General features: G+C 37.5%; 1 protein-coding gene across 1 annotated transcript in view; it reads left to right on the top strand.

Moving 5' to 3' along the window:
* Positions 1-14,831, top strand: part of LOC108718467 (receptor-type tyrosine-protein phosphatase N2-like) — a 606,363-nt gene that overhangs the window by 167,281 nt on the left and 424,251 nt on the right. Inside the window, exons 6-9 of the mRNA XM_041565802.1 lie at positions 6,361-6,829; positions 8,433-8,666; positions 10,346-10,386; positions 11,427-11,815. Coding sequence (XP_041421736.1) covers positions 6,361-6,829; positions 8,433-8,666; positions 10,346-10,386; positions 11,427-11,815 — 1,133 coding nt within the window. The remainder of the gene's footprint in view (positions 1-6,360; positions 6,830-8,432; positions 8,667-10,345; positions 10,387-11,426; positions 11,816-14,831) is intronic.

Here is a 14,831-nt window from a genome sequence, read left to right as displayed (position 1 = left end):
CTTTAAAAAAAACTTCGACTAGCTACTTCGCCAGCTAAAACCTACCGAGCACCAATGTTAGCCTATGGGGACCTTCCCCATAAACTTTCTAAGTAATTTCTGATCGAGGGAAAATCGTTCGATCGATGGATTAAAATCCAATGCAGTAAATCCTTCGACTTCGATATTCGAAGTCGAAGGATTTCATTTCGATGGTAGAATATCGGGGGTTAATTAACCCTCGATATTCGACCCATAGTAAATGTGCTCCATAGAGTACACCATGAAAAAGGCACAATTTGAGGATAAATTATATCTTAATTAAGGGGGTTATTTATCAAAGGTCGAATTTTAGAGCTGTGTGAGGTTTTGTTTTTATCTCGAATGAACTCACAACTCTAATGATTTCTAATTTAAGAAAAAAATCAGCTTGAATCAGTGAATTCAGGTTTAGCAGGTTTAATCCACTGAAAAAAACTCAAATTTCACGAAGGCAGGTTTTAGATGGTTTATTTTCGGGAATTCTAGGTATTTCCAGCTTTGGGGTATAATAAATCTTGAAAAATTCAAGTTTTTTTTTAACCCAAACGTTTTGACTGAATAGTAGTATGTAGTATTGTAGTATGGCGTTTGGTGCACTAGTATACACTATTATAATACAATATATGGGCATCGTCATATCACCAGCTCTATGGAATCAATTTTATAGCTTTGGAACTGTTCATACCCCTGACCCATTGGCACTTTTTTTTAGATATGATCAATTGTCAATTTGAATCCTTACTTTAATGTCCCAACACTGGTGTGCTTGCCGTGGATTTTAAATACGGCCGGCTTCCATTATTACCTCTCCAGTAAATGGATCAGGATGTTTTCCAGCACACTGGTGCACCAAGAAACGTCTTATTAAAATTTTTCATTGCGCTTTTCTATGATTTTAGAAAATCACTGCTAAGAAATGTGATTTCGATGTGTTTGAGTTTTTTGAAGTTAAATTTATCAAGTGAGCAAATCTCGAAACGTCTAATTTAAAAAGATGTCTGAAGTCCATTCTAAAATCCAAGCTTTTTATTTTTTGAGATTTTCTTAAACAGTCAAATTTTAAAAAGGAACAATTTGTTTTTTTCTGGGACTTCTGTTTCAAGCTTTATTATGAATATGCAAGGTATCTGGGTAGAAAATAGAGATAGCAAAAAAAACACAGCTGTGTTTTTAAAGTGCTTTTTTTCCCATGTGAGTTTAGAAAAAAGTCCTCTAGAAAACATATTTTTGCCTATACAGGTATCAGACCTTTTCTCCAGAATGCTTGGGACCTGGGGTTTTCTGGATAAGGGGTCTTGCTGTAATTTAGATTTCCACACTTTAAGGGGCAGTTTTATTAAGGTTCGAGTTTTTACATTTATTTTTGAGTCAAAAATCTATTTTTCTGGCTAAAAAAACTCAAATTTTTAAACTCAAATTTTTCGCGATTTATTATACCCCAACCCTGCAAATAGCTTGATTCTGAAAATACACCATCTAAAACCTGTTGAAGTGATATAGAAGTCAATGGCAGAGGTCCCTTGAACCATTTGAGGTTGTTAACCCTAAATTTGCTGATTCAAGTTTTTTCCATTCGAGTTTTTTCTTAAATTAGAAACGATTCGAGTTCATTCGAGTTCATTCAAGGTCTAAAAAACTCTAAAATTCGACCTTTGATAAATAACCCCCTAAGTCAATAAGGATTAATTATATCTTAGTTGGGATCAAGTACAAGCTACTGTTTTATTTTTAATTATTTAGAAATATGTGCTTATTATGGAGTCTATAGGAGATGGCATTCCCGTAATTTGGAGATGGTTGGCTAACAGATAACGGATCTCATACCTGTAGTTTTAATCATGCAAAATCAAGCAAAAGTTCTTTGACTTAACAGGGAAATTGACACAACTCCATGTTTGGTCCTTGTGAGGTAGACAGACTACTTACTAGCATACAACCCCATCTTTTCACCTCTTGTTGTTACTGTTTTGTTACAATAGGGAGCTGCTATACTGACTGGGTCAGCAGACACAGTTCTTATAGATTTCAGAGAAACAGCTGTAATTATTACTTTTCGTGTTCTGTCTTGTTCCTTTATATTGTTTTTTTTTACAGTGAGAGCTGTGAAGATGTGGAATTGTCTCCCTGAATCAGTGGTACAGGCTGATACATTAGATAGCTTTAAGAAGGGGTTGGATGGTGTTTAGCAAGTGAGGGAATACAGGGTTATGGGAGATAGCTCATAGTAAAAGTTCATCCAGGGACTGGTCCCATTGCCATTTTGGAATCAGGAAGGAATTTTTTCCCCTCTGAGGCAAATTGGAGAGACTTCAGATGGGTTTTTTGCCTTTCTCTGGATCAACTGGCAGTTAGGCGGGTTATATATAGACTTAGGGGCAGATTTACTAAGGCTCGAATTTCGAAGTTAAAAAAACTTCGAAATTCGACCCTCGAATTGAAATCCTTCGACTTCGAATATCGAAGTCGAAGGATTTTTCACCGAATTTAGCGGTCGAACGTTCGAAGAAAATCGTTCCATCAAAGATTCGAACGATTTTAGCGTACGATCAAAGGATTTTCCTTCGATGTCCAAAAATGTAGAAAATGGTTGTAGAAGTTCCCCATAGGCTAACATAGCACTTCGGCAGGTTTAATTTGGCGAAGTATTGAAGTCGATGTTTTTTTAAAGAGACAGCACTTCGATTATCGAATGGTTGAATATTCGAACGATTTTTACTTTGAATCAAAGTAAATTCAAAGTCGTAGTATCCTATTCGATGGTCGAAGTATTCAAAAAATTACGAAATTCGAACTTTTTTAACTTTAAAAATTCACTCGAATTTAAGGTTGAACTTGATGGACGTGTGTCTTTTTTCAACCTAACTTACTATGCTACTATGTATACAGGTACAGTCGAATCCAAAAATTAAAAGAAAATATTCGGTGAACTTTTATAAAAAACACCTTTTAACACGACGCTATTCTATACTGATTATGAGGTCACGACAACACACCTAATGACTTATTTGACTTTTTTGTGGGTCGACTTTTATAATGCTTATTAAAAGCAATCCTCTTAAAGATTTTCTCAATAAACCAACGCTTGATAAATGATGTCAGCTGGCCGCGAGTTTAGCTTTTTCAGTAGAATGTCATTCCCCTTTTATCTCTTTTGCATTATTGATCTTTTATTCCTTTATTCTTTATTACTGATCTTTTTTTTCCTAAAGCTGCGGAGTTCACTAAAATAGTAAAACTAATTTAAAGGTTAAATCTGCTATTACATATTTATAAAAGCTATGGGAATCTTTTGATGTTAGAAGTCTACACTGCGATAATTTGCTCTGTGTCTATGTGTTAGTATTTTTTTCTTTTGTTTCTCTAAAATAATTAAAAATAAATATTCTTCCCTGTTCATAGTTCAGGTATAGGGTCTCTGTGTTATTTTGAAACCCCAAAATATAGAAATGTCACTTAACAGTAGTGTCTTATTTGTAATGAAAATTTTTTTTATGTATTATGTAACCTGCTAATATCGAAAATTGTACAATTTATTCTATACTTTAAACTGTCTGGTTGCTACGTCTTAATTACCCTGGCAACCAGGCAGCAATTTGGTAGTCAGGATGGAAGAGATTCAGAATAGAAAGATAAGTATAAAAAATAAGTATAGCAATAAAATTGAACCCTTATCGATTTTGTGAAAAAAGTGGCCACTTCAAGCATTTGCACCAAGATTACTAATAAAGATGTCCATATGACTTTTAGGTACCCGCCCTATTCAAATTAACCTTAGCGTAAGAGTACTAGTGAAGTTTCGCCAGGCAGAAATGAACGCTAGTGAAATGCTCGCCCAGCTGAAGTAACGTTAGAGAAAATTCACCAGCGTTCAGCTGCTGAGACGCAACTTTGTGTTTTAGTGAATGGAGCGGAGTGTGGCGAATCGGTTGCTGGCGAAAATTCGACCTTTAGTGAATTTGCCCCAAAGAACATATTCTATGTATTCTTTACTGGTAATTGCGTCCAAACCCACTCCTTCCACTGGGACATTGTTGTGTTTAGTGCCTGTTCATTTGCCCCACCTTTTACAAAGAATTGTTCACAAGTAGGCTTATTGATGCTGGGGAACCCTGAACACAGCAGGAGCTCCATAGTTTCCTCAGCAGCTTTCGTCAATAGCAGGCCACTAGAATTGCAGCCAAATTATTACACTTTAATGCCATTTTACCACTGGACACTAGGGGACTGATTTCCTAAAAGTCAAATTAAACTCAGTTTTTTCTGAAAACAAAGTCGGCCAAACTCCCTTCCACGATCTGAGCAATAAAACGTTGAAACAAAATTCAGTGTCAATTTGTATTGCATAAGTGGCATCTCTGAAAACTCGATTTTATCAAATTTTCGCTGCAGATTATAGGACAAAAACCCAGACTTTATCATTTATTTCCAGTGCAGACAACGATGTCAAGAAACAACTTCAGGGATATCTGCCATTGACTTCTATATGACCTCGACAGGAGTATTTTCAGATAATAATACACTATGGGGCACATTTACTAAGGGTCGACTATCGAGGGTTAATAAACCCTCGAATTCGACCCTCAAAGTAAAATCCTTCTAATATCGAATTCGAAGGATTTTGCGCAAATCCTACAATCAATCGATAGAAGTGAAATTCGTTCGAATGGAATGATTCGAAGGATTTTAATCGATCAATCAAAGGATTTTACTTCGATCAAAAAAAGCTTAGAAAAGTGACGGGGAAGGCCCCCATAGGCTAACATTGTACCTCGGTAGGTTTAAACTGGCGAAGTATGTAGTCGAAGTTTTTTTTAAAGAGACAGTACTTCGACTATCGAATGGTCGAATAGTCGAATGATTTTTAGTTTGAATCGCCCCTAAATATTTACATAAATGTTATTGCAAGCGCACTTTTTTTCTCCAATATGTCTCCAAGTAGTATGGCTGCTCCCACACTAAATAAAATTATCCGTACACTCACATGTAAGTGACTGTTTTGAAAAGTAAACAAAATCAAAACTTCATTATTACAGTGGTTATAGTTTCCCATTAGTTAAATGTACAAAATGATTCAAATTATTCCCGATTGTAGAGATTCAGAACATGTGACCTTCAAAGCACCATCGATTCTATTAGGGGACATTTGGTCGCCTGGCGACTAATCTCCTAGTTTTATCGGCGACCAATCTCCCCAAACGCCTTCCCTGTTCCTGCGCCGGCTAAAATGAAAAAACGCCGGTGCTAATCACACACGGCTGTTCGTTTTCCAAAGTCGCCTGAAGTTTCCTCGTCGCCACAAAAACGAGGCGATTAGTCGCCAGGCGACCAAATCTCCCCAAAACGCCCAGTGTGGCCTGACCCTTATACTTGAGCTTTGTTTGCTTTGATAAGGGCTAGTCCACACGAGGAGATTCGGGGAGATTTTCTCGCCTGGCGACTAATCGCCTCGTCTTTTGAGCAACTATCTCCCGAACTGCCTCAACGTTTTTCCCCATAGGCTAGAATGAAAAGTCACCTGCGCTAATGCACATGCGGCGATGCGTTTTCAGTAGTTGCCCAAAGTTGCCTCAGTGAGGCAACTTCGGGCGACTATAGAAAACTCCTCGTGTGGCCTTACCCTAAGACTGAAACGTACTGATTAAGTCAGTGTTTTAGTGCTAGAAGCATAAACCATGGGTAATGATGCTTCATATGGTTTCCTTAGGTTATGATTAGCATGTCATCTGTATTAAGACAATGGAAAGGTTTGTGTGGGATGATGAGAAAGATGATGATTATGATGAAAGAGAAGAATAATATGTAGCTCTGAATATGTAAATACATTATAAAGATTATTATCTTTTTTAATTGAAAGAGTTTGGACATGCACAGGCCAACAGAAGACACCATACATTTGCCAGTTCAAGTTGCCTTTGTTCCTGGTTTCATGTTTCAACTTCAGAAATTCATGGACTAGTATGAGATATCTTGGCATGTGGTCATCTTGACCAGTTGTGTAGATGTTAGATAAGAATTTTCTAGGAAGTTGTTTTGGATTCAGCTTCCATAAAATAAGCAACTAAATGGAGATAGCAGATCGACATCTCATCAACGTTTATTTAAAAAGTTTCATAAAGTTATTTGAACAGCTGTTAAAACTACGTGATATCTCATAATGAATTTGTCATAAGTGAATCCCGGCGGGGTTCCTAAAAAGAACTGGCAATTAGATTCGATGTGCTGGATCACCGCTTGACATTTTTCTATGGAACTGAAGTGAAAGTCAATCTAATATTTATCTGTTCTCTAAAACGTGACAGTTCCCATGTTCTTAATTAAGTTCTTTCTTGTTTTCTCCAGAATGATAATATAAAATCCGATCGGTTTATTGACCGTATATTCCAGAAATCGAAAGGGAAATCGCCCACACTTTCATACTCTACAGAGCACCTTCCTACGAATACTTTGCCCCAACCCTTACCATTACCAGGCAAAGTACCTAAAGAGCTGGACCAAGAGAAGAAATCCCTCCTTATTGTGCTAAAATCTTACCTTGCACAAAAGACAATGAAGCACAATTCTGATAAAACCAATCCTAATGGAAGAGCAAAAGTTTCCTTATCCACCCCTAACAGATACCTTTCCATACCCCAGATGAATCTACTAGATAGAGTGCTTCCTAAAGATGATAAAGGAGATGCTTTCAAAATAAAGTCTTTCCTTCAGAGGCCGAGAGCTAGAGTACTTTCAAAGCCAAGTCTCGGAGCGCTGATCTATAAATCCAGTTCTCGTCTGGAAGACCCAAAGGACCCTCTGAGTGCAGTGGATGGTAATATATTTTCTTTTCGGCATGTCTGTGATGTCATAAGAAAAAAAACATAGTTGTATTTGGTTCTCACCAAATTAATATTTTTTCTATTTTGTTTTTTTCTGTTTTAGAAATATCTTGGGTAGTGATGGACGAAGTTCTCCTGTTTCGCCGAATAAATTGCGAATTTTGACGCCGGCGTTAAATTCAATGTGTGTTCGAATAGTGTTGACATGCAATGTTTTTGACGCCGGCGACTGTTCCAAAAATTGTTGACGCCGGCAAATCTTCACGGGAGTTTTGTGAATTTATTCGCCGGCTGTGAAAAGTGGCAATTCGCAGCGAATTCGCGCCTGGTGAACTTATTCGACTATCACTAATCATGGGTTGATGTAAAACAGAACATTATTTGTCCTTGTTATATACAGACAATTTAATCTGTTTAATGTAAAGGGGAATTTAAGCTTGGGTCTATTACAGCCAAACATTTAACTGGGCAATAGCTCATCTATGCCACACTTAAATCACTATATTTATTTGAGAATGCACCTGCAAAATTTCGCCTTATGGCATTCTTGTGACAGCCCTCATCACAGCTGCCATTTTGGATTTTCTTTTTTCCAAGTTAGGGAGAGCCAGGGTTATTTCATCCTAGATTCGGTGAGAGCGTGCAAAAATATTAACACTGCAAGCTTTGAGGTTCTTTGTTGACTTTAATTTTTTCTTAAAGGAAAACATCCCTCCCCCTTTTTGACCAGAGCTTATTTAGATGGGTGTATGCACAACAAGTATTGTATATATATATATATATATATATATATATATATATATATATATATATATATTTATTATACAGATATACCTGATACCACAGATAGAAAGATAACCATGATGCTGTGGTTCTGTGTTGCTTGGGACCAGTTCCCCACCCCTTAGGCCCTTACCTTGTCATATTGTGAAGTGATGGAATCTGGACCCATGCTTCCTATAACACATATTCACTGGAGAGCAGATAAACTACTTGGCCCAGAATCCATCATTTCACAATGAAAGAAGGTGAGGCAAACTTGTTGAACTACTCTACAGCTGGCATCTGGTCAGCACCATCCCTAGCTTTATTTAAAAGCCCTGTAACATGATACATCTTATAGTGTAATGGTGAAATGTGAACTGATACCGTTTTCCATGAAACTGCACGGTATACTAAGGGGGTTATTTACTAAACTCCGAATGCAAAAATCACGATTTTGAAAGATTTTTTTAAATAAAATCGGACTTTTAAAAAATCACAAATTTTTCGGAATTTATTAAACCCTGAGGATGGAAAGGTCCGAATCTGAAAATCCGGCATCTCCGACCTGCCGAGGTTGCATATAAGTCAGAAGTCCCAATGATTTTTTGATGTGCGCTGGGTTTCGTGCAATACCCCGAAGTTTGATGAGTTTTCGGATGAAAAAAAAAAAATATTCGTGAAAATCGGATGAAAAAATCGTGAAAATCAGATTTTTTTCCCCTCAAAGCAAATTTTCTGGAAAATAACCCCCTTGATATATATTTAGAATAGGGCTTGATCCATTGAGATTTTACCTTAGAAAAATAACCCCAATATAATCTGTTTTCTAAGAAACATTCATCCAGAACGTGGTGAAGGAATTAGGAAAGCACAAACTGAACGTTGATAACCTCAGCCCCAAAGAGCTGGACGAACTGGCTGATGTAATTTCCGACACTCTTCAGTTTGTGGATGGGGAGAAACCAAGCAGCAGAAAGCTAGAAGCAGAGCGAGAGGAAATTGACATAAACCCAACAGAACCACAGGGATCCCAAGAAAATAAGGAAATCGACAGCCTGTTTCAAGGTAATAGAACAACTAAAATTAGAGCAATGCTAAATATTAATATCTTCTTTATTTGTTGAAAGGTTATTTGGTGCTCTTATTTGATGTTATTGCTTGTGTTTTAAAGCAAAATATATTATAGCATAGTTGAGGGTGCCATTTCCTAATATAAGTGCATGTTAAATATGCTTAATTGCTTCATATTACATTGTCTTAGGCCTAGTAACAGCTGCCATTGACCAGAGGGGTAATTCTTGATCCTGGGAGTGCCAATGTAAGAGCACTAAAGAAAAGCAAGAACATGCCCCTTGGTGCTCATTCCTGATGCACTTGCGTGCTCTGTGCACCACATTCTGCATTGAATACCAGATGAAAAATGTAGCACTCAAGTCAGGAGGAGCAGTCATCCCTGTCCTTACCACCTGTCTTTGGGCAGCCTCCAAGGACAGGGCCATGATGTGAGCTCCTTCTCCTGGTACCGGGGGATGCCCACATGCCTCTCCTCGCCCACCCCTCTTGGAAGGAGTGCTGTCTGCAAGTCTCTGTGCTCTGAAACAGAATATAAAAGCCTGAAGCTAATTGCACTTTGTCCACCCTGTAGGCAAAGTGCAAAATAATGGCATATTGCTTCTTTTTTTGCACTTTGCCCAATGTGTGAGGCCATTGTACACGAGGCCTCAGACATTTATATAGTTGTTATAATGCACATTTCCTGGGAACCAACTAAACTGCAGTCTACTGAAGTGCCATCACCCATGTCCCGCTGGCACCAAGTCCATTTTGTTACAAGAACAAGTTACTCCCAGTTACATAAATGCTGTTGGGGGCTGCTAGAAGTTGTAACTCAATAACAGTTCTGAGGCTGCAGGTTGGATATCCCTGAATTACAAATATTTTTTCCCTGAACTTGTGTCCCTAGCCTACTTCAATGGCAAATAATCTGTCAACATATGGCAAACGTTCAAGAGTTGCTGTACTTTTTTGAAATTATCATAGGGATCATTTATTAATGCCCTGGATGAAGAGGTACAGAAGATGCCCTTCAACAAGCAGTTGTGTCATACCTGTGCTCTGCACCTTGTGCTGGATTAAAAGTAGGGCAGGTAGTATGTACAATGGTCTTTTGCAACCTACACCAACTGGTCATCTTTAACCAGTGGTGTAGCAATGCTGCCCCAGAAGATCCTACCCAGGCCATCCCCACCTGCCGACTTACGTCCATAGCTCCCCAACTGCTCATGACTGATGAGAGAAGAAAGCGACTGGGGGGGGGATTTCTAAGACTATAGAGGAAGCAGACCCTGTGGTCCGGCCCCCCCTGCAATCATGCCAATGAGGGTCATTTATCAACACTGGGCAAATTTGCCCATGGGCAGTAACCCATGGTAACCAATCAGATTGCTGCTTTCATTGTTCTACTTGCAGCTGGCTGGCCTGGTTGCTATAGGTAACTGCCCATGGGCAAATTTGCCCAGTGTTGATAAATGAGCCCCAAAGTCTTTATGTGTGAGTCTGAATGATGCAAACGTTAGTGGTGCAGTGGCGAATCCACCATGTATCGCCCTGTCTGCACCTGCTCAACATGGGACAAAGTGTGAAAAACATGACAATTTGCTTCTATATTCTGCACCCTGCATACCAGTACAATACCAGCATTGTTGCTTCTGACTAAGTAATAACTACGTTCATTTATCCTGCAGATCAAGAGACAAATGAAAGCGATTCTCAGTCTGAAACGAAGGTAAGGTTTTACCGATTAAACAGTATTTATATAAATAACTTTTAGAGACCTTTTGGTTTTTGTTTTAATTTGAAAATATATAATACAGTTCTAATCTAATTGGGTTTCTCTTTCAATTCCAATGACGGTGCACTCTAATTTGAACTATGTTCTATCTAAGTGTAGTAATTACAGTTTTTGAGAAAATCTTAATTTCTGTAGGTGTCTGCTAATGACTTGAAAACAATGAAAGAAATTAACTTTTGTCCGTACAAATATTCTATACACCTCTCTAAATTAGAAGGGACCAATAAACATAGCCTTATGTGATAATAAAAAAAGTTTTCTTGGTTTGCATAAATTGTTAGTGAGAAACTTCTAATAGGGAATAATTTGTTTTGTTAAAATTTTATATGTCCAAAGTTAAATTACAGTAAATCATGTTCATATTGTAGAATACATATCATAAGGGTCACTAATATCACTATATTTTTTTTTGTTTCCCCTTTGATTATTGTAATTGAGAGACATTAGGAGCCAGATGTTTATTAATATTCTTTACACTTATGAACTCTGTTTTGAGTTTTTGCCTAGCTTAGGCTGTAATTCACTTGCTAAAAGAACCGGGGTATGGCCTGTACATCTAGTCTGAGGGATATTATAGATATAATCCATGCAGTTTTCTTATTGACCCATGGAATATAGATCCTATTCTAATTAGGCCCATGTCTAGGACCACAGCCCTTATCCAATTTAGGTGGCTTCACCAATCCTAGGTAGGTGCAGGGAGCTTTGTTTCATCGACAACTGAAGCGACATAAAGAATTTCTGATATAAAGCTTCTTGCAGGATGCAAAGAATAGTAAATCAGTAGCTCAAGTTTTAATAAAAAAACTTTATTAGGACATACAAAAAGCCTGACACGTTTCGTGCCTGAATGGGCACTTACTCATAGGCTCAAATAAAGCTTCTTGCCCTACTACCATTCCATGGGCACCAATTAATTTTCATGTTAAAATAATAATTTTATAGTGTTAATGAACTAAATATATTTTTGAAAGGTTGAAGGAACAGGCCCAAAGGATGGATACCTCCCTGGTTTTACTGTAAACCCACCTAAACGAGAGTTTATATCTGAAGAACCGATCAGCTCTGAACTGAGGTTTGGAGATATCAACTACAACTCTGATGATGATGAAGAAGAAGAAAAATATGGGATAGAAAATGTTAAGAGCGAGACATATACAAGAGAACTAAATGCTCAGAAGAAATCTGCCGAAGACATTGACTCCAGGGAGTTTATAGAGGGGCAGCACTGGGTTGAAGAAAGCCTTGCGCAGGATGAAAAATCATATTTTGAAGAACCAAATAAAGTGTATGTGGAAGGGTTGCAGTTACAGGTGAAATCTTCCAGTGGTGACAGATACGGCTATATTGTAACCCAAAAAGTGTAAGTATTGAGCGTAATTGACTTTATTTCTGAAATATATGCATTTCAATAAATCATGTGACATGAGCACCATTTATAACTGATGATATCACTAAATATATATATATATATATATATATATATATATATATATATATATATATATATATATATATATATATATATATATACTCCCATGAGGATATGAGCCGGCCACATGAAATAGTATCTGCACCATATGTCTAGCCTCCATGGGCGCTGTTTTGGTTATTTCAGCAGTGGTGTCAATATGTTGCTTAAACTGTATTGCTGGACTACTAAATGCTAGACGACGATGGGAGCTGTAGTTCTCTTGGATAAGCCGCATCATTGATGAGTTGTGCTGCTTTGTACCATGAAAAATGGTTTCCTGGGAGCGTTTTTAAGAACTGTATAAATGATATATTGCTGCCAGATGCTATGCTTTCCAGGCGACAGTCAGTGTTGTAAATTCTCCTATTGCCACATAATAACATCAAATAATTCCGAGGGAATTCATAAGCTACAAGGCAAGATATAGGGGGGAAAGCCACCCTGCCCTTGTACCTGCCAAGTATTGAGCAGCTAGCAATTTAACAAACAACAACTGCCTGCAATGTAGAAAGGCCCATTATTTTAAAAAACCTACATTCATTTTCCTCTGGATGAGCCATGAATAAAAGCGAGCAAAATGTCATATAAGTGCTAATTTTCCAGTTTTCAGCGTGAGAAGATTATTATATATCCTGCATTTGCTGTGCTGTGCCCCTTACACGTTGCCAAATGGGACTCATGTATATGACATGTGCTCTGTGAAAGTAATGTTTTTAATTTAAAGGGGTTGTTCACCTTCCAAACACTTTTTTCAATTTAGTTGTTTTTAGATTGTTCCCTAGAAATAATGACTTTCTCCAATTACTTTCCATTATTTATTTTTTAAGTTTTTTCCAAAATCTAAGTTTAAAGTTGAATGTTCGTGTCTGTGGTGTTTCAGTCTGACAGCTCAGTAATTCAGGTGCAGACTCTAAACTGTTACAATTTTGCAACATTTAGTTGATACATTTCTCAGCAGCATCTCTGGAGTATTAGCAACAATTGTATCAATTCTAATAGCTGCCTGTAATGAAACCCAGAGATTCTGCTCAGCAGGGACAAAGATAAGAAATGTATCAACTAAATGTATCAATTTAGAACAGTTTACAGGATCGGCGACCCCCCCTCCCAGAGCTGCTTCAGAAGGAGAGAAATGACACTTTATACTTCAATATTAGAAAAACCGTGACACATAGAAAATACAAAGTCATTGGAAAAAGTTGTTATTTCTGGTGATCTATCTGATAACAACTAGTTGTTTGAAGGTGAACAGCCCCTTTAAAGGTTTAATGCAAACTGGATTGTCCAATTTAAGTACGGATTTGTAATCTTTGGCACTAATCAACAGACATTGAGAAATGTATGTATCCTGCCAATCAGAAAGGAGTATTGATGATGGCATGAATGAGTGACATCACTGCTCAATGCCCTCAGTACTTCTTTCCTTTTGCAGAGAGGAGAGAGTGCGGCTGGTGTCCATTTAATTTTAGTAGGATTCTAGGTATATCTGTCAGAGCTGTGGTAGAGCAGCACAGGCTAATATCTCAAAGAGGGTATGCATGTGAGCTGGAAATGTGTCCTTTTTAAGAAATTCTGGCCAGATCCATTATCTTTATGCGTGGAGTTTTTAACCCCTTCAAATGGTATAGTCTGGTGGCTATATGTTTCATAGCATAGCTGAGTACATGTTGTTTTTAGACATTCTGGTTGGTATCAGGTTTATTTGGTAAACAGGATACGGCTCATGGAGTTTATCTACTAAAGATTTAAGATTACAGCTATAATAAAGGCTACCACTATGTAGTACAGTTTGAACAACCTTGCATCTGTAACTCAGAGATGGTGGGTTGGCCTCAAAATTTCCATGGATAGGATCAGTACTTGTTCTTGCAGTTGTATAAAACAGTTGCAGTCGAGCTTCTTTTCATGCATACATATCTATTGTGAAACTTCTGATCAAATCATTATGAAAATGGCTTTATGTGAAGATACAACATAGGGGCTCATAATATAATACAAAGTTAGCCCAAATCCAATAATCCATGGTGACCACTCAACACTGGCCAAGTAGAGTTATAAAAAGGATCTCATTACTAAATTGGAGTTAAAAAAGCCAAAGAAATTAGTTACCGCATTGGGCAAAAGTTTACCATCATGGGGACCCAAACATTGGTGCCAACCTATCCAGTGCATGATGTTATATGTTATATATAAGGGTAGATCTAAGATGATTTGCTCTTTCAGATATTGCAGGATCTATTGCAGGTTGATTGGGACTTAAAGGTGGTCATGGACCCAAGAATTCCTTGACTTACTCTCAATTCCCAGCATCTTTATCCAGTTCCTGCTCTGCTTAATAGAAGCAGAAAAGTCAAATTGGCTCTGTATTTGTGGAGTAAGTGTTTGATTGCAGCTCCCTCTAAATGTGTCCACCTTTCAGGACTAACATATAGGCTTGAAAATATATTCTTTGGGGAAGAGCAAATAAGAAAACTCCTGGTGCAAGATATCCAGATACGTAAATGCTCAATAAAAAGTGCAGAAACACATCCACCATGTCAGTATGGTAACCCCATTAATAAAGGTAATAACCTCTCTGGAAAGAATATTTATACACCAGATTTACGAGGTATATAGGCCAAACAAAGTTAATTTAATCTTCACAACCTTGGATAAAACAAAGTTAGGAAAGCCATATAGTGAAATAAAGCTTTTCAATTGTTAATAAAAGAGCCCCCCCACTGGGTATACTCACAGGATTCGAAATTAAAACAGGATTAAACAAATATTCAGCCGAAGTCCACAATATTAATTAAAAAATTGTGCGCCACACTGATTACATTTGGTGCCATTGGTTGATATAAGTTTTTGCCTTCTTTTTGGAACCTTTTTTTAAGGGTGGGGTCAAATATGTTTTATATGATTT

Source organism: Xenopus laevis, chromosome 6L (assembly GCF_017654675.1).
Source record: "Xenopus laevis strain J_2021 chromosome 6L, Xenopus_laevis_v10.1, whole genome shotgun sequence".
Classification (NCBI taxonomy): Eukaryota; Metazoa; Chordata; class Amphibia; order Anura; family Pipidae; genus Xenopus; species Xenopus laevis.
The sequence above is the reverse complement of the archived record's forward strand: the minus strand, read 5'-3'. Positions and strand labels throughout refer to the sequence as shown.